General features: G+C 49.0%; 1 protein-coding gene across 5 annotated transcripts in view; it reads left to right on the top strand.

The window, feature by feature from the left end:
• LOC140404096 (pleckstrin homology domain-containing family A member 7-like) overlaps positions 1-22,549 on the top strand; it is a 68,161-nt gene that overhangs the window by 34,339 nt on the left and 11,273 nt on the right. For all 5 annotated transcript variants that reach the window (XM_072492497.1, XM_072492496.1, XM_072492495.1 and 2 more), the window contains 7 exons: positions 2,113-2,187; positions 3,008-3,088; positions 4,546-4,695; positions 7,285-7,383; positions 18,823-18,931; positions 21,314-21,411; positions 21,765-22,067. In XM_072492497.1, the coding sequence (XP_072348598.1) occupies positions 2,113-2,187; positions 3,008-3,088; positions 4,546-4,695; positions 7,285-7,383; positions 18,823-18,931; positions 21,314-21,411; positions 21,765-22,067 (915 nt within the window). The remainder of the gene's footprint in view (positions 1-2,112; positions 2,188-3,007; positions 3,089-4,545; positions 4,696-7,284; positions 7,384-18,822; positions 18,932-21,313; positions 21,412-21,764; positions 22,068-22,549) is intronic.

Genomic DNA, 22,549 nt, shown 5'->3' with positions numbered 1-22,549 from the left:
GAGACAGAGAGAGGGAGACAGAGAATCAGAGTGTCTAACTGACTGACGAGACACTGAGGGATTCGGATGGTCAGACCAGGAGTGGGGGTTGGGGAGAGAAATTAAAAATGCCAGGAAAATGTTCATGTGTATTTGGGGTTTTGTAAAGTAAGGAAATAATGACAATGCATTAATGAAGTAATCAACATAGTATTCATTAGGCCGCAGTTAGCAAACTACATAGACTGTACCACTAATAATGTAGGGTAATGTTTGTTAGGGTGCTGCATATTTGGATACTGTGTGTTAGGCTATTGTGTGTTAGGGTACTGTGTGTTGGGGTACTGTGTATTAGGATGTGTGCGGGGCTACTCTATGTTAGGGTACTCTGTGTTGGGGTACTGCGTGTTAGGTACTGTGTGTTAGGGCCGCGTGTTAGGACACCGCGTGTTAGGGCACCGCGTGTTAGGGCCACGTGTTAGGGCACCGTGTGTTAGGGTACCGCGTGTTAGGGCACCGCGTGTTAGGGTATTGTGCTTTAGAGCAGAACCGGTTAGGGTACTGTGTGTTTGGGTGCCGTGAATTAGGGTGTGTGCGAGAGTACTCTCTGTTAGGGTTCTCTGTATTGGGGTAGTGTGTGTTAGAGTACTGCGTATTAGGTACTGCATGTTACGGTTCTGTGTGTGTTAGAGTACTGTGTGTTAGGCAATTGTGTGTTTTAGAGTACTGTGTGTTAGGGTATTTTGTGTTAGGCTACTCTGTGTTCGGGTATTGTATGTTACTGTACTGCATGTTAGGGTACTGTGTGTTAGAGTATTGTGTTTTAGGGCACTTTGTATCAGGGTACTGTGTGTTCTGGTACTGCATTTAGGGTACTGCAAGTTAGGGGACTACAAGTTAGGGTACTGTGTGTTACGGTACGATGTGTTAGGGTACTGTGTGTTAGGGTACTGCATGTTAGGGTACTGCATGTTAGGGTACTGCATGTTAGGGTACTGCGCATTAGGGTACTGCATGTTAGGGTACTGCATGTTAGGGTACTGCGCATTAGGGTACTGCATGTTAGGGTACTGTGCGTTAGGGTACTGCGCGTTAGGGTACTGCATGTTAGGGTACTGCGCATTAGGGTACTGCATGTTAGGGTACTGTGCGTTAGGGTACTGCATGTTAGGGTACTGTGCGTTAGGGTACTGCGCGTTAGGGTACTGCATGTTAGGGTACTGCGCATTAGGGTACTGCATGTTGGGGTACTGCGCGTTAGGGTACTGCGCGTTAGGGTACTGCATGTTGGGGTACTGCGCGTTAGGGTACTGCGCGTTAGGGTACTGCATGTTAGGGTACTGCGTGTTAGGGTACTGCGCGTTAGGGTACCATGTATCAGGGTACTGCAGATTAGGGTACTGCGGATTAGGGTACTGCATGTTAGGGTACTGTGTGTTAGGATACTGCGTGTTAGGGTACTGTGCATTAGGATACTATGTATTAGGGAACGGTGTGTTAGGGAACTGTGTGTTAGGGAACTGTGTGTTAGGGTACTGTGTGTTAGGGAACTGTGTGTTAGGGTACTGTGTGTTACGGTACAGTGCGTTAGGGTACTGTTTGTTAGGGTAAAGTGTACTAAGGTACTGTGTGTTAGGGTACTGTGTACTAGGATAGTACTGGACACTGTGTGTTAGGGTACTGTGTACTAAGGTACTGAGTACTAGGGTACTGTGTACTAGGGTACTGTGTACTAGGATACTCTGTACTCGGGTACTATGTTTTGGGGTACTGTGTATTAGGGTACTGTGTACTAGGGTACTGTATACTAGGGTACTGTGTACTAGGGTACTGTGTATTAGAATACTGTGTATTATGGTACTGTGTATCAGGTACTGTGTATTAGGGTACTGTGTACTAGGGTGCTGTGTATTAGGGTACTGTGTATTAGGGTACTGTGTATTAGGGTACTGTGTACTAGGGTACTGTGTATTAGGGTACTGTGTATTAGGGTACGGTGATTTAGGGTACTGTGTACTAAGGTACTGTGTATTAGGGTACTGCGTGTTGTCGTAATCCACTCGGTTTGAGTTGAAGCACAGAACACGTCGGATGAGATCACGATGAGAAGCTCACAGCAATTTTCTCTTGTAGGTATATGGGCAAAACACACTGGACCCCATCAAATATACACTGGGCCCCGTCAAAATGGCAGAAAATGAAGTTGACGTAAGTCTCCATTATAGCTACATTGCATCATTTTACAATCCACCTTGAAGAAATACTCCTCCTCAGCAAGAACATTTACACAGTCAAACACTCCCAGGACAGGTACAGCACGGGGTTAGATACTGAGTAAAGCTCTCTCTACACTGTCCCCATCAAACACTCCCAGGACAGGTACAGCACGGAGTTAGATACAGAGTAAAGCTCCCTCTGCACTGTCCCCATCAAACACTCCCAGGACAGGTACAGCTCGGAGTTAGATACAGAGTAAAGCTCCCTCTACACTGTCCCCATCAAACACTCCCAGGACAGGTACAGCACGGGGTTAGAGACAGAGTAAAGCTCCCTCTGCACTGTCTCCATCAAACACTCCCAGGACAGGTACAGCACGAGGTTAGATGCAGACTAAAGCTCCCTCGACACTGTCCCCATCAAACACTCCCATGACAGGTACAGCACGGGGTTAGATACAGAGTAAAGCTCCCTCTACGCTGTCCCCAGCAAACACTCCCAGGACAGGTGCAGCACGGGGTTAGATATAGAGTAAAGCTCCCTCGACACTGTCCCCATCAAACACTCCCAGGACAGGTACAGCACGGGGTTCGATACAGAGTAAAGCTCCCTCTACACTGTCCCCATCAAACACTCCCAGGACAGGTACAGCACGGGGTTAGATACAGAGTAAAGCTCCCTCTACACTGTCCCCATCAAACACTCCCAGGACAGGTACAGCATGGGGTTAGATGGGGAATTGTACATTCAATGGGGGATATTCTCCTTAAGGTATTCTTGTTTGATGTCACTCCTCATTCTGTGTCCACAGGTGTTGCTGACCAGGTTGTGTGGGCAGGACCGATTGCTACAGGGGCTGGTCAATGAAGCCACTCAACTGAAAGCAGAGAAGGTGTGTGAGGAACACCGTCAACCCTGCAGACCGATCCGCCCCTCATCCCACTCAATTCCTCTTCCTCCTGTCCCTTTCCCCTTCCTCCCTCACTGTATCCCACTCCGCCTGGTTTTGGGTGATCCTGCCTGCTTGCCAGAGAGGAAATGCAGTGAAGGTTCACCAGAGCAATTCCTGGGTAGGCAGGATTGTCGTACGAGGGGGGCCTGTATTGACAGGAGTTTTGTCGAATGAGGGGGGTTCTCATTGAAACATAATTCAGACCTTCCCCAAATCTGAGGAAATTTGGAAAATTGAAACCACTGCATCAACGATCTCACTAGTCACGTCTCTAAAGAATGGCCTTCACCAGGATTCGGGTTCTTGTGAGCGTCAGTTCCAACAACTTACTCAGGACCATTTCTCCAGTGACTGTAATTTTCCTGAGTTCCTCCCTCCCTTCCATTTCCTGGTTTATAGCTGCTTCAGGAATGTTGTGGTATTCTCTGTAGTGAAGCGTGATGCAAAATATCTGTTCAATTCATCTGCCATCGCCTTGCTGTCCAGCATCAATTCTCCAGATTCACTTCCTATAGGACCAATGCTCACTTTGTTTGACCCGATAGTTCAGGCACAGTCAAGGTACATTCCCTCGAAAGAAAAGTTTAGACAACAAATGCAAAGCTCCCTAGATGAAAAAAGAAATAGAGATTAAGACGCAGAAGAAAGAGTGTGCCGATGACAGCTTTCTGGTAGATTACAACCGAAACCCAGGCTGAATATAGCTTAGAGGGAACTGCAGGAGATGAATAAGAGAAGCAATGATAGAGAATGAAAAGAGTCTGCCAGCGGACACAGAAAGGAAGGAAGTTATAAGAAGCATATTAAAAGGATAAGAGAGGAGTGCAGAGGTTTGAGGAAGTGTTCCAGAACTAGGGAGCTGGGCAGCTGAAGTCGGGGGCAAATAAACCAGAGGTCCACAAGAGGCCAGACGTGGAGGAACACGGGTACCTCAGAGTCGAGAGAAGGTTACAGAGAGAGAGAGGTCCATTTACATAGAATTTACAGTGCAGAAGGAGGCCATTCGGCCCATCGAGTCTGCACCAGCTCTTGGAAAGAGCACCTTACCCAAGGTCAACACTTCCACCCTATCCCCATAACCCAGTAACCCCACCCAACACCAAGGGCAATTTTGGACTCTAAGGGCAATTTATCATGGCCAATCCACCTAACCTGCACATCTTTGGACTGTGGGAGGAAACCGGAGCACCCGGAGGAAACCCACGCACACACGGGGAGGACGTGCAGACTCCGCACAGACAGTGACCCAAACCGGAATCGAACCTGGGACCCTGGAGCTGTGAAGCAATTGTGCTATCCACAATGCTACCGTGCTGCCCTTGGAAGGGAGGGCTTAAGTGGGTCTACCTGATAATGTGTGAAAAATGTTCTTCATGTGTCTCTTGGACTTTTTCTAGGACAAACTGGAAGGTGTTTGGGAAGCAGCGCATTGTCAGATGATGGACTTTAAGAGACACCCGAATATTGTGGAGCAGTTAACGTTCCAACAGAGGATTCTTCAGGAGGATCTGATCCAAATCCGTGCCAGACTCTGTGACCTGTCCATGGTAAATCTAACACTCGGCAGAATCACCGGCTTCAGCTGCGGGATAAGTTCAGAACATGCACCAGTTTCCAGGAACAGAATCAAGCACATTTCTGAAACCTTCAGCCTCAACAGCTCTCAGTTCCAAGAGGCAGATTATGTGCTGAAGGCCCTCACTGGGTGCTGAAGGCCCACACTGGGTGCTGAAAGCCCACACTGGGTGCTGAAAGCCCACACTGGGTGCTGAAGGCCCACACTGGGTGCTGAAGGCCCACACTGGGTGCTGAAAGCCCACACTGGGTGCTGAAGGCCCACACTGGGTGCTGAAAGCCCACACTGGGTGCTGAAGGCCCACACTGGGTGCTGAAGGCCCACACTGGGTGCTGAAGGCCCACACTGGGTGCTGAAGGCCCACACTGGGTGCTGAAAGCCCACACTGGGTGCTGAAAGCCCACACTGGGTGCTGAAAGCCCACACTGGGTGCTGAAAGCCCACACTGGGTGCTGAAGGCCCACACTGGGTGCTGAAGGCCCACACTGGGTGCTGAAGGCCCACACTGGGTGCTGAAGGCCCACACTGGGTGCTGAAGGCCCACACTGGGTGCTGAAGGCCCACACTGGGTGCTGAAAGCCCACACTGGGTGCTGAAAGCCCACACTGGGTGCTGAAGGCCCACACTGGGTGCTGAAGGCCCACACTGGGTGCTGAAGGCCCACACTGGGTGCTGAAAGCCCACACTGGGTGCTGAAGGCCCACACTGGGTGCTGAAGGCCCACACTGGGTGCTGAAGGCCCACACTGGGTGCTGAAGGCCCACACTGGGTGCTGAAAGCCCACACTGGGTGCTGAAAGCCCACACTGGGTGCTGAAAGCCCACACTGGGTGCTGAAGGCCCACACTGGGTGCTGAAAGCCCACACTGGGTCCTGAAAGCCCACACTGGGTGCTGAAGGCCCCCACTGGGTGCTGAAGGCCCTCACAGGGTGCTGAAAGCCCACACTGGGTGCTGAAAGCCCACACTGGGTGCTGAAGGCCCACACTGGGTGCTGAAGGCCCACACTGGGTGCTGAAGGCCCACACTGGATGCTGAAAGCCCACACTGGGTGCTGAAAGCCCACACTGGGTGCTGAAGGCCCACACTGGGTGCTGAAGGCCCACACTGGGTGCTGAAGGCCCACACTGGGTGCTGAAAGCCCACACTGGGTGCTGAAGGCCCACACTGGGTGCTGAAAGCCCACACTGGGTGCTGAAGGCCCACACTGGGTGCTGAAGGCCCACACTGGGTGCTGAAGGCCCACACTGGGTGCTGAAGGCCCACACTGGGTGCTGAAAGCCCACACTGGGTGCTGAAAGCCCACACTGGGTGCTGAAAGCCCACACTGGGTGCTGAAAGCCCACACTGGGTGCTGAAGGCCCACACTGGGTGCTGAAGGCCCACACTGGGTGCTGAAGGCCCACACTGGGTGCTGAAGGCCCACACTGGGTGCTGAAGGCCCACACTGGGTGCTGAAGGCCCACACTGGGTGCTGAAGGCCCACACTGGGTGCTGAAAGCCCACACTGGGTGCTGAAAGCCCACACTGGGTGCTGAAGGCCCACACTGGGTGCTGAAGGCCCACACTGGGTGCTGAAGGCCCACACTGGGTGCTGAAAGCCCACACTGGGTGCTGAAGGCCCACACTGGGTGCTGAAGGCCCACACTGGGTGCTGAAGGCCCACACTGGGTGCTGAAGGCCCACACTGGGTGCTGAAAGCCCACACTGGGTGCTGAAAGCCCACACTGGGTGCTGAAAGCCCACACTGGGTGCTGAAGGCCCACACTGGGTGCTGAAAGCCCACACTGGGTGCTGAAAGCCCACACTGGGTGCTGAAGGCCCCCACTGGGTGCTGAAGGCCCTCACAGGGTGCTGAAAGCCCACACTGGGTGCTGAAAGCCCACACTGGGTGCTGAAGGCCCACACTGGGTGCTGAAGGCCCATACTGGGTGCTGAAGGCCCACACTGGATGCTGAAAGCCCACACTGGGTGCTGAAAGCCCACACTGGGTGCTGAAGGCCCACACTGGGTGCTGAAAGCCCACACTGGGTGCTGAAAGCCCACACTGGGTGCTGAAGGCCCACACTGGGTGCTGAAAGCCCACACTGGGTGCTGAAGGCCCACACTGGGTGCTGAAGGCCCACACTGGGTGCTGAAATCCCACACTGGGTGCTGAAAGCCCACACTGGGTGCTGAAGGCCCACACTGTGTGCTGAAGGCCCACACTGGGTGCTGAAAGCCCACACTGGGTGCTGAAGGCCCACACTGGGTGCTGAAAGCCCACACTGGGTGCTGAAAGCCCACACTGGGTGCTGAAGGCCCACACTGGGTGCTGAAGGCCCACACTGGTGCTGAAGGCCCACACTGGGTGCTGAAGGCCCACACTGGGTGCTGAAGGCCCACACTGGGTGCTGAAGGCCCACACTGGGTGCTGAAGGCCCTCACTGGGTGCTGAAAGCCCACAGGTAGTGCTGAAAATGCATTTTCGTGACATCCACCTCGTTTTGTCAGGTGTCTGCCTGAATATTCACAAGTTCTCTCATATTCAAAATGCTGAAACCTATTTCTGTTCTGAGGCAGGAAATAGAACAATCCTGGAATGAATATGAATTCTTGGAGAATGAGCTGCAGAGATTCCGGTCCAGTCGAGAGCTGCTCACACGATACGGGTCTCCACAGGTACCGTGTACAATTGCATCTATTCATTTGTGAACTGGATCCGGGACTAAGCACCGGCTTCCTGGGTCTCTGATTGAAAACAGACAGTGGGGTTCATCAGTATCTCACTCAGACACCCCCACAACACACACCCACACAGAGACCCTCACCCAGACACCCCCACAACTCACACCCACACAGAGACCCTCACCCAGACACCCCCACAACTTACACCCACACAGAGACCCTCACTCAGACACCCCCACAACACACACCCACACAGAGACCCTCACCCAGACACCCCACAGCACACACCCACACAGAGACCCTCACCCAGACACACCACAACACCCACCCACACAGAGACCCTCACCCAGACACCCCCACAACTCATACCCACACAGAGACCCTCACCAAGACACCCCCACAACACCCACCCACACAGAGACCCCCAAAGACACCCTCACCCTGACACCCCACAACACACACCCTCACAGAGACCCCCATGGAGACCCTCACTCAGACACACCCACACAAAGACCCTCGCACAGACACCCCCACAACTCACACCCACACAGATACCCTCACCCAGACACCCCAACAACAAACACCCACACAGAGACCCTCAAAGAGACCCTCACCCTGACACCCCACAACACACACCCACACAGAGATCCTCACAGAGACCCTCACACCCAACACCCACCCACACAGAGACACTCACTCAGACACACCCACACACAGACCCTCACACAGACACCCCACAACACACACACACACAGAACAGACCCACACAGAGACCCTCACTCAGACACCCACACACACCCACAGACCCTCACCCAGACACCCCCACAACACACACCCACACAGAGACCCTCACACAGACACCCGCACAACACCCACCCACACAGAGACCCTCACCCAGACACCCTCACAACACACACCCACACAGAGACCCTCACAGACCCTCACCCTCACACCCAACACCTACCCACACAGAGACCCTCACAGGGACCCTCACCCTCACACCCAACACCCACCCACACAGAGGCACTCACTCAGACATACCCACACACAGACCCTCACACAGACACCCCACAACACACACACACAGAACAGACCCACACACAGACCCTCACACAGACACCCCCACAACACACACACACACACACACACAGACCCTCACTCAGACACACCCACACACAGACCCTCACTCACACACACCCACACACAGACCCTCACACAGCCCCTCACACAGCCACACAACACCCACCCACACAGAGATCCTCAAAGAGACCCTCACCCTGACACCACACAAAACACACCCACACCCACACCCTCACCCTGCCAACCCCACAACAAACACACACACAACACCCACCCACACAGAGACCCTCATTCAGACACAAACACCCTCACTCAGACAACCCCACAACACACACCCACACAGAGACCCTCACAGAGACCCTCGCCCTGACATCCCACAACACACACCCACACAGATACCCTCACAGAGATCCTTGCCCTGACACCCCGCAACACACACCCACATCAGACCCTCACTCAGACACCCCCACACAGAGACCGTCACACAGACACCCCCACACAGAGACCGTCACACAGACACCCCCACAACACCCACCCACACAGAGACCCTCACTCAGACACACCCACACATAGACCCACACATAGACCCACACACACACCCACACAGACACCCTCACTCAGACACACCCACACATAGACCCACACATAGACCCACACACAGACCCTCACACAGACACACCCACATATATTTGTTTCCCTTAAAAGACACTTTATTCCAAACCAGTTGCAATATTTGCTCCTCACAGTTTATATTGAACATTACTGAGAACGGAACCCAGTTCCTGTTCTGCCCGGACAGACTGTGACTCTCCGAGAGATCTCAATACGAGGGATTTACACCGTTCACTGTGCCCTGCTGAACTAACCAACTGGGTCTGAGACCGTGACCTTCCCCCATTGCCCCCTGCAGCCCCTACCCCGAACTTCACTGCATCCCTCAGCACGAAGCCCTGGCTTTAGAATGTTCCGGTCTGCAACACCCAGTCGGGGGTAACTCTGCCCTGGAGACCAACAGGTTCCAGACCCAAGAGCGAATTTCTATTTCATTGAATATCCTCCAGCAGCAGCTGATGTTTCTCTCGGTGTGTGACATAGATACGTACACATATACACACACACATCTATACACACGCATACACACACACACACATCTATACACACGCATACACACACACACACATCTATACACACGCATACACACACACACACATCTATACACACGCATATACACACACACAACTATACACACGCATATACACACACACACATCTATACACACGCATACACACACACACACATCTATACACACGCATACACACACACACACATACACACACACACATCTGTACACACGCATACACACACACATCTATACACACGCATACACACAGACACATATACACACACACATCTATACACACGCATATACACACACACACATCTATACACACGCATACACACACACACACATACACACACACACATCTATACACACGCATACACACACACATCTATACACACGCATATACACACACACACACCTATACACACGCATATACACACACACATCTATACACACGCATACACACACACACACATCTATACACACGCATATACACACACACACATCTATACACACGCATATACACACACACACATCTATACACACGCATATACACACACACACATCTATACACACGCATATACACACACACACATCTATACACACGCATATACACACACACACATCTATACACACGCATATACACACACACACATCTATACACACGCATATACACACACACACATCTATACACACGCATATACACACACACATCTATACACACGCATATACACACACATCTATACACACGCATATACACACACATCTATACACATGCATATACACACACACATCTATACACACATATACACACACACACACATCTATTCACACGCATATACACACACACATCTATACACACGCATATACACACACACACATCTATACACACGCATACACACACACATCTATACACACGCATATACACACACACATCTATACACACGCATATACACACACAATCTATACACACACACACATCTATACACACGCATATACACACACACACATCTATACACATGCATACACACACACACATTTATACACACGCATATACACACACACATCTATACACACGCATATACACACACACATCTATACACACGCATATACACACACACATCTATACACACGCATATACACACACACACATCTATACACACGCATATACACACACACACATCTATACACACGCATATACACACACACATCTATACACACGCATATACACACACACATCTATACACACACATATACACACACACACATCTATACACACGCATATACACACACACATCTATACACACGCATATACACACACGCACATCTATACACACGCATATACACACACACACATCTATACACACATATACACACACACACATCTATACACACGCATACACACACACACATCTATACAGACGCATATACACACACACACATCTATACACACGCATATACACACACACACATCTATACACACGCATATACACACACACAACTATACACACGCATATACACACACACACATCTATACACACGCATATACACACACACATCTATACACACGCATATACACACACACACATCTATACACACGCATATACACACACACACATCTATACACATGCATACACACACATCTATACACACGCATATACACACACACACATCTATACACACGCATATACACACACACACACATCTATACACACGCATACACACACACATCTATACACACGCATATACACACACACACATCTATACACACGCATATACACACACACACATCTATACACACGCATATACACACACACACATCTATACACATGCATATACACACACACACATCTATACACACGCATATACACACACACACATCTATACACACACACACATCTATACACACGCATATACACACACACACATCTATACACACGCATATACACACACACACATCTATACACACGCATATACACACACATCTATACACACGCATATACACACACACATCTATACACACGCATATACACACACACATCTATACACACGCATACACACACATACATCTATACGCACGCATATACACACACACATCTATACACACGCATATACACACACAATCTATACACACGCATATACACACACACATCTATACACATGCATATAAACACACTATCTATACTCACGCATATAAACACAATATCTATATACACGCATATACACACACACACATCTATACACACGCATATACACACACACACATCTATACACACGCATATACACACACAAACATCTATACACACGCATATACACACATCTATACACACGCATATACACACACACATCTATACACACGCATATACACACACACATCTATAAGCACGCATATACACACACACATCTATACACACGCATATACACACACACATCTATACACACGCATATACACACACACATCTATAAGCACGCATATACACACACACATCTATACACACGCATATACACACAGACACACACATCTATACACACATATACACACACACACACATCTATTCACACGCATATACACACACACATCTATACACACGCATATACACACACACACATCTATACACACGCATACACACACACATCTATACACACGCATATACACACACACATCTATACACACGCATATACACACACAATCTATACACACACACACATCTATACACACGCATATACACACACACACATCTATACACATGCATACACACACACACATTTATACACACGCATATACACACACACACATCTATACACACGCATATACACACACACATCTATACACACGCATATACACACACACATCTATACACACGCATATACACACACACACATCTATACACACGCATATACACACACACACATCTATACACACGCATATACACACACACATCTATACACACGCATATACACACACACATCTATACACACACATATACACACACTCACATCTATACACACGCATATACACACACACATCTATACACACGCATATACACACACGCACATCTATACACACGCATATACACACACACACATCTATACACACACATATACACACACACACATCTATACACACGCATACACACACACACATCTATACAGACGCATATACACACACACACATCTATACACACGCATATACACACACACACATCTATACACACGCATATACACACACACAACTATACACACGCATATACACACACACACATCTATACACACGCATATACACACACACATCTATACACACGCATATACACACACACACATCTATACACACGCATATACACACACACACATCTATACACATGCATACACACACATCTATACACACGCATATACACACACACACATCTATACACACGCATATACACACACACACACATCTATACACACGCATACACACACACATCTATACACACGCATATACACACACACATCTATACACACGCATATACACACACACACATCTATACACACGCATATACACACACACACATCTATACACATGCATATACACACACACACATCTATACACACGCATATACACACACACACATCTATACACACACACACATCTATACACACGCATATACACACACACACATCTATACACACGCATATACACACACACACATCTATACACACGCATACACACACACATCTATACACACGCATATAAACACAATATCTATACACACGCATATACACACACACACATCTATACACACGCATCTACACACACACACATCTATACAGACGCATATACACACACACATCTATACACACGCATATACAAACACACACATCTATACACATGCATATAAACACACTATCTATACACACGCATATAAACACAATATCTATACACACGCATATACACACACACACATCTATACACACGCATATACACACACACATCTATACACACGCATATACACACACATCTATAAGCACGCATATACACACACACATCTATACAGACGCATATACACACACACACATCTATACACACGCATATACACACACACACATCTATACACACGCATATACACACACACAACTATACACACGCATATACACACACACACATCTATACACACGCATATACACACACACATCTATACACACGCATATACACACACACACATCTATACACACGCATATACACACACACACATCTATACACATGCATACACACACATCTATACACACGCATATACACACACACACATCTATACACACGCATATACACACACACACACATCTATACACACGCATACACACACACATCTATACACACGCATATACACACACACACATCTATACACACGCATATACACACACACACATCTATACACACGCATATACACACACACACATCTATACACATGCATATACACACACACACATCTATACACACGCATATACACACACACACATCTATACACACACACACATCTATACACACGCATATACACACACACACATCTATACACACGCATATACACACACACACATCTATACACACGCATATACACACACATCTATACACACGCATATACACACACACATCTATACACACGCATATACACACACACATCTATACACACGCATACACACACATACATCTATACGCACGCATATACACACACACATCTATACACACGCATATACACACACAATCTATACACACGCATATACACACACACATCTATACACATGCATATAAACACACTATCTATACTCACGCATATAAACACAATATCTATATACACGCATATACACACACACACATCTATACACACGCATATACACACACACACATCTATACACACGCATATACACACACAAACATCTATACACACGCATATACACACATCTATACACACGCATATACACACACACATCTATACACACGCATATACACACACACATCTATAAGCACGCATATACACACACACATCTATACACACGCATATACACACACACATCTATACACACGCATATACACACACACATCTATAAGCACGCATATACACACACACATCTATACACACGCATATACACACAGACACACACATCTATACACACATATACACACACACACACATCTATTCACACGCATATACACACACACATCTATACACACGCATATACACACACACACATCTATACACACGCATACACACACACATCTATACACACGCATATACACACACACATCTATACACACGCATATACACACACAATCTATACACACACACACATCTATACACACGCATATACACACACACACATCTATACACATGCATACACACACACACATTTATACACACGCATATACACACACACACATCTATACACACGCATATACACACACACATCTATACACACGCATATACACACACACATCTATACACACGCATATACACACACACACATCTATACACACGCATATACACACACACACATCTATACACACGCATATACACACACACATCTATACACACGCATATACACACACACATCTATACACACACATATACACACACTCACATCTATACACACGCATATACACACACACATCTATACACACGCATATACACACACGCACATCTATACACACGCATATACACACACACACATCTATACACACACATATACACACACACACATCTATACACACGCATACACACACACACATCTATACAGACGCATATACACACACACACATCTATACACACGCATATACACACACACACATCTATACACACGCATATACACACACACAACTATACACACGCATATACACACACACACATCTATACACACGCATATACACACACACATCTATACACACGCATATACACACACACACATCTATACACACGCATATACACACACACACATCTATACACATGCATACACACACATCTATACACACGCATATACACACACACACATCTATACACACGCATATACACACACACACACATCTATACACACGCATACACACACACATCTATACACACGCATATACACACACACATCTATACACACGCATATACACACACACACATCTATACACACGCATATACACACACACACATCTATACACATGCATATACACACACACACATCTATACACACGCATATACACACACACACATCTATACACACACACACATCTATACACACGCATATACACACACACACATCTATACACACGCATATACACACACACACATCTATACACACGCATACACACACACATCTATACACACGCATATAAACACAATATCTATACACACGCATATACACACACACACATCTATACACACGCATCTACACACACACACATCTATACAGACGCATATACACACACACATCTATACACACGCATATACAAACACACACATCTATACACATGCATATAAACACACTATCTATACACACGCATATAAACACAATATCTATACACACGCATATACACACACACACATCTATACACACGCATATACACACACACATCTATACACACGCATATACACACACATCTATAAGCACGCATATACACACACACATCTATACACACGCATATACACACACACATCTATACACACGCATATACACACACACACATCTATACACACGCATATACACACACACATCTCTACACACGCATATACACACACACATCTATACACACGCATATACACACAGACACACACATCTATACACACGCATATACACACACACATCTATACACACGCATATACACACAGACACACACATCTATACACACGCATATACACACAGACACACACATCTATACACACGCATATACACACACACACACATCTATACACACGCATATACACACACACCATTTCACCAGATTACGAAATATGTTGGGGGCGATTCTCCGGTATTGAGGCCGAGTGTTCGCGCCGTAGTGAAGGCCGTCGCGTTTCACGGTGGCGCAAACAGGGCCCGGGCACGACCTATTCTGGCCCCCACACGCCGCTCCAGCGTCCTTACGCGGCACCAAATGTGCGCCGTGCCAACCCGCGCATGCGCAGTTGGGCCGCGCCATCCTGCACATGCGTGGGGAACATCTTACGCACGCCGGCCCCTCACCAAAATGCGCCGGTGTTCTGGGGCCACACGGGGAAGGAGGTAGGCCCGGGGAGAAGAGGCCGGCCCACCGATCAGTGGGCCCCGATCGCGGGCCAGACCCCATCGGAGGCCACCCCAGTGAAGGAGCCCCCCTTCCCCCCCCCCACAGGCCACCCCCCCCCCCCCACAGGCCACCCCCCCAGCGTTCCCGCAGAGTTCCCGCCGGCAGCGACCAGGGGTGGACGGCACCGGCGGGAACCTGTCGTGTCGTAGCGGCCGCTCGGCCCATCCGGGCCGGAGAATCGCCGCTCGCCGGTTCTCCGAGCGGCCCGGTGCGAAACCAACTGGTTTCCGGGGGGAGGGATAATCGCGTGTGGGGGTAGGTACACCCATCGTGCGGTTAGGGAGGGACTTCCAGGATTCTGACCCAGTGATTGGGTTATGGAATGAGATTGGCTGATTAAACTGGGTAAATTTGATTGATAAATTTAGCAGAGACGTGTGATTGGTAGCTTGGAATCAGTCCGTGTGATTGGTAGATTGGAATCAGTCCCTGTGATTGGTGGATTGGAATCAGTCCATGTGATTGGTGGATTAGAATCAGTCCCTGTGATTGGAGGATTTGAATTAGTCCGTGTGATTGGTAGATTGGAATCAGTCCCTGTGATTGGTGGATTAGAATCAGTCCCTGTGATTGGAGGATTTGAATTAGTCCGTGTGATTGGTAGATTGGAATCAGTCCCTGTGATTGGTGGATTGGAATCAGTCCGTGTGATTGGTGGATTAGAATCAGTCCCTGTGATTGGAGGATTTGAATTAGTCCGTGTGATTGGTGGATTGGAATCGGTCCATGTGATTGGTAGATTACATGGACTGCCCGTGTGATTGGTAGATTCAATGGCAGATGCAGTATAATTTGGATAAGTGTGAGGTTATTCATTTTGGAAGCAAAAACAGGAAGGCAGATTCCTACCTGAATGGTTGTAAATTGGGAGAGGGGAGTGTGCAGCGGGACCTGGGTGTCCTCGTACACCAGTCGCTGAAGGTAAGCATTCAGGTGCAGCAGGCGGTAAAGAAGGCTAATGGTATGTTGGCCTTCATCGCGAGAGGTTTCGAGTACAGAAGCAGGGATGTCTTGCTGCAATTACACAGGGCCTTGGTGAGGCCACACCTGGAGTATTGTGTGCAGTTTTGGTCTCCTTCTCTGAGGAAGGATGTTCTTGCTCTCGAGGGAGTGCAGCGAAGGTTTACCAGACTGATTCCAGGGATGGCGGGACTGTCATAGGAGGAGAGATTGACTCGGTTGGGATTGTTCTCGTGGAGTTCAGAAGAATGAGGGAGGATCTTGTAGAAACTTATTAAATTCTAACAGGACTAGACAGGGTAGATGCAGGAAGATGTTACCAATGATGGGTGTGTCCAGAACCAGGGGTCACAGTCTGAGGATTCGGGGTAAACCATTTCGGACAGAGATAAGGAGACATTTCTTCACACAGAGAGTGGTGAGCCTGTGGGATTCATTACCACAGGAAGTAGTTGATGCTAAAACATTGAATATATTCAAGAGGCGGCTGGATACAGCACTTGGGGCGAATGGGATCAAAGGCTATGGGGAGAAAGCAGGATTAGGCTGTTGAGTTGGATGATCAGCCATGATGGTGATGAATGGCGGAGCAGGCTCGAGGGGCCAAAAGGCCTCCTCCTGCTCCTATCGTCTATGTATCTACGTATTACAATCAGTCCATGTAATTGGTAGATAAGAATCGGTCCCTGTGATTGGAGGATTAGAATCAGTCCATGTGATTGGTAGATTAGAAAGTATCCGTGTGATTGGTAGATTAGGATCAGTCCCTGTGATTGGAGGATTAGAATCAGTCCATGTGATTGGTGGATTGGAATCAGTTCCTGTGATTGGAGGATTGGAATCAGTCCATATGATTGGTAGATAAGAATGGAGAGGGATCATCTGATAACGTTTCACTTTTACAAGAGGTGATTGGTTATTTGGCAAAATAACTGCACTTTTTCTGATACGTATGTCACCGTTAACCAATCAGGAGCGAGGAGAGGCCCAGCGTGATGTCTGGATGATCGAGGATATGATCCTGGGCCTGAGCAGCAACAGGAAGAGCTTCCAGGATGCAATAGGATCAACTCAACAACCAGGTATCAAACCAGCAGTCCTGAATACAGACTTGGCCAGCAATAGACTGACCACCCAGACTGGACACTGACCAGCCAGACCCAGACTGACTGGACACTGACCACCCAGACCCAGACTGACTGGACACTGACCACCCAGACCCAGACTGATTGGAAACTGACCACCCAGACCCAGACTGATTGGAAACTGACCACCCAGACCCAGACTGATTGAAATGACCACCAAGAAAAACGATTAGGTACTCTAAATGTTTTGTTAAAAGTATTTAGATGTGCAGCAGCGATGTCGGGCAACACAGGGCTATGGGCCGAGTGCTGGGAAATGGGATTAGAATACTCGGGCCCGGGTTTCTGACCAGCGCAGGTGGGAGGGGCTGAAGAGCCTTTTCTGTGCTACAGACCTCGATGACTGTAAATTTGTCAAGTCATCCTGACTCTGACTGGGGACGGGTCCCACACACACTGACTCTCACTGGGGTACGGGTTCCACACACACTGACTCTCACTGGGGTACGGGTTCCACACACACTGACTCTCACTGGGGTACGGGTTCCACACACACTGACTCTCACTGGGGTACGGGTTCCACACACACTGACTCTCACTGGGGTATGGGTTCCACACACACTGACTCTCACTGGGGTATGGGTTCCACACACACTGACTCTCACTGGGGTATGGGTCCCCCACACACTGACTCTCACTGGGGTATGGGTCCCACACACACTGACTCTCACTGGGGTACGGGTCCCACACACACTGACTCTCACAGGGGTACGGGTCCCACACACACCGACTCTCACTGGGGTACGGGTTCCACACACACTGACTCTCACTGGGGTACGGGTCCCACACACACTGACTCTCACTGGGGTACGGGTTCCACACACTGACTCTCACTGGGGTACGGGTCCCCCACACACTGACTCTCACTGGGGTACGGGTTCCACACACACTGACTCTCACTGGGGTACGGGTTCCACACACACTGACTCTCACTGGGATACGGGTCCCACACACACTGACTCTCACTGGGGTACGGGTCCCACACACACAGACTCTGACTGGGGTCCGGGTCCCACACTCACTGACTCTCACTGGGGTACGGGTCCCACACACACTGACTCTCACTGGGGGCCGGGTCCCACACACACTGACTCTCACTGGGGTCCGGGTCCCACACTCACTGACTCTCACTGGGGGCCGGGTCCCACACACACTGACTCTCACTGGGGTACGGGTCCCACACACACTGACTCTCACTGGGGTACGGGTCCCACACTCACTGACTCTCACTGGGGTACGGGTCCCACACACACTGACTCTCACTGGGGTACGGGTTCCACACACACTGACTCTCACTGGGGTACGGGTCCCACACACACTGACTCTCACTGGGGTCCGGGTCCCACACACACTGACTCTCACTGGGGTACGGGTCCCACACACACTGACTCTCACTGGGGTACGGGTCCCACACACACTGACTCTCACTGGGGTACGGGTCCCACACACACTGACTCTCTCTGGGGTAGAGGTCCCACACACACTGACTCTCACTGGGGTACGGGTCCCACACACACTGACTCTCACTGGGGTACGGGTCCCACACACACTGACTCTCACTGGGGTACGGGTCCCACACACACTGACTCTCACTGGGGTACGGGTCCCACACACACTGACTCTCTCTGGGGTAGAGGTCCCACACACACTGACTCTCACTGGGGTACGGGTTCCACACACACTGACTCTCACTGGGGTACGGGTTCCACACACACTGACTCTCACTGGGGTAGAGGTCCCACACACACTGACTCTCACTGGGGTACGGGTCCCACACACACTGACTCTCTCTGGGGTACGGGTTCTACACACACTGACTCTCACTGGGGTACGGGTCCCACACACACTGACTCTCTCTGGGGTACGGGTTCCACACACACTGACTCTCACTGGGGTCCGGGTCCCACACTCACTGACTCTCACTGGGGGCCGGGTCCCACACACACTGACTCTCACTGGGGTACGGGTCCCACACACACTGACTCTCACTGGGGTACGGGTCCCACACACACTGACTCTCACTGGGGTACGGGTCCCACACACACTGACTCTCACTGGGGTCCGGGTCCCACACACACTGACTCTCACTGGGGTCCGGGTCCCACACACACTGACTCTCACTGGGGTCCGGGTCCCACACACACTGACTCTCACTGGGGTAGAGGTCCCACACACACTGACTCCATTGATTGATACATGCGCTATGTTGAATGTTGTGGAAATATTGTTGTTTTTTTTTAATCCCTTTTTAACCGATGATTTATGTTTTTATTTCCTCCCCATCCTCCGTAATGTCATTTCAAACCTCCCCTGTCCTAGAACATCTCTCTGAAGTTCAGAGTGACTCCCTGCAAACTCCATTTGGACTAACACCACAGCCATCTTCAACCTCCAGGCAGTCGCTGCCCCATGAACAGGTGCGTGAAACCAGTGCTTGAACGATTGACTGCTTCCCAAACCTTCAGTCAGCGATTATTGGTTACTGGTTATTGACAACAGGATTTATTGCGTTTGTGTGAAGGTAGGTGAGGTTCAAGGGTACAGCAAGAAGCTGTATAAATGAAATGGACGGACTTAGGCAAAGGATAGGTCGCTGGGGTTGAGCGCAATGGAGGCAAGGTGGGTAGATGGATTTGAGGGTTTAGGGATAGGTGAGGCTGAGGATATTTGGCGAAGGTGGGGTTGTTCGGGGCTGTTTAGCACAGGGCTAAATCGCTGGGGTTGTTCTGTTTAATTCTATTCTTTGTTATTTTTGTGCTGTGTCGTGAAGGTTCTGGATGATGTCCCGTGCAGACCACCACTCCCTCAAGTGTTACATTGCAATCATTCTGAAACAGTTTCTCCACCAAACCAATCCGAACAGAAGCACCCACAGGGGGAGAGGAACGCTGACGTCCAGGGGGAGAGGAACGCTGACGTCCAGGGGGAGAGGAACGCTGACGTCCAGGGGGAGAGGAACGCTGACGTCCAGGGGGAGAGGAACGCTGACGTCCAGGGGGAGAGGAACGCTGACGTCCAGGGGGAGAGGAACGCTGACGTCCAGGGCAGTCCACAGACAAGTTCAAACTATAAGGTATTTTGTTTTTCCTTTATTCGTTCTTGCGTCGTCGCTGGGCTGGGCCGGCATTTATTGCCCATCCCCGAGGGTATTTAAGAGTGAAACACAAAGCTGTGGGTCCGGAGTCACATGTAGGCCAGACCGGGTAAGGACGGCAGATTTCCTCCCCTAAAGGACACTAGTGAACCAGATGGGTTTCTATGACAATCGGCAATGGTTTCATGGCCATCATTAGACCTTTAATTCCAGATTTTTATTGAATTCAAATTTCACCATCTGCCCTGGTGGGATTCGAACCCAGGACCGCAGAGCAGGACTCTGGGTCTCTGGATTAACAGTCCAGTGACAATACCACTGAGCCACTGCCTCCCCTTATCTCAACCTCTTCTGCCTAAATCCCTCTTCTGAACGTTCCTGATGAATCTGCTTCCAGAGGAGCACCTTCCAAATCACAACAACTCATTTAAAAAAACGTTTTTTAAAAAATCTCTTCATCT

This window comes from Scyliorhinus torazame, chromosome 29 (genome assembly GCF_047496885.1).
Source record: "Scyliorhinus torazame isolate Kashiwa2021f chromosome 29, sScyTor2.1, whole genome shotgun sequence".
NCBI classification, from domain to species: domain Eukaryota; kingdom Metazoa; phylum Chordata; class Chondrichthyes; order Carcharhiniformes; family Scyliorhinidae; genus Scyliorhinus; species Scyliorhinus torazame.
This window is presented reverse-complemented; position numbering and strand designations above follow the sequence as displayed.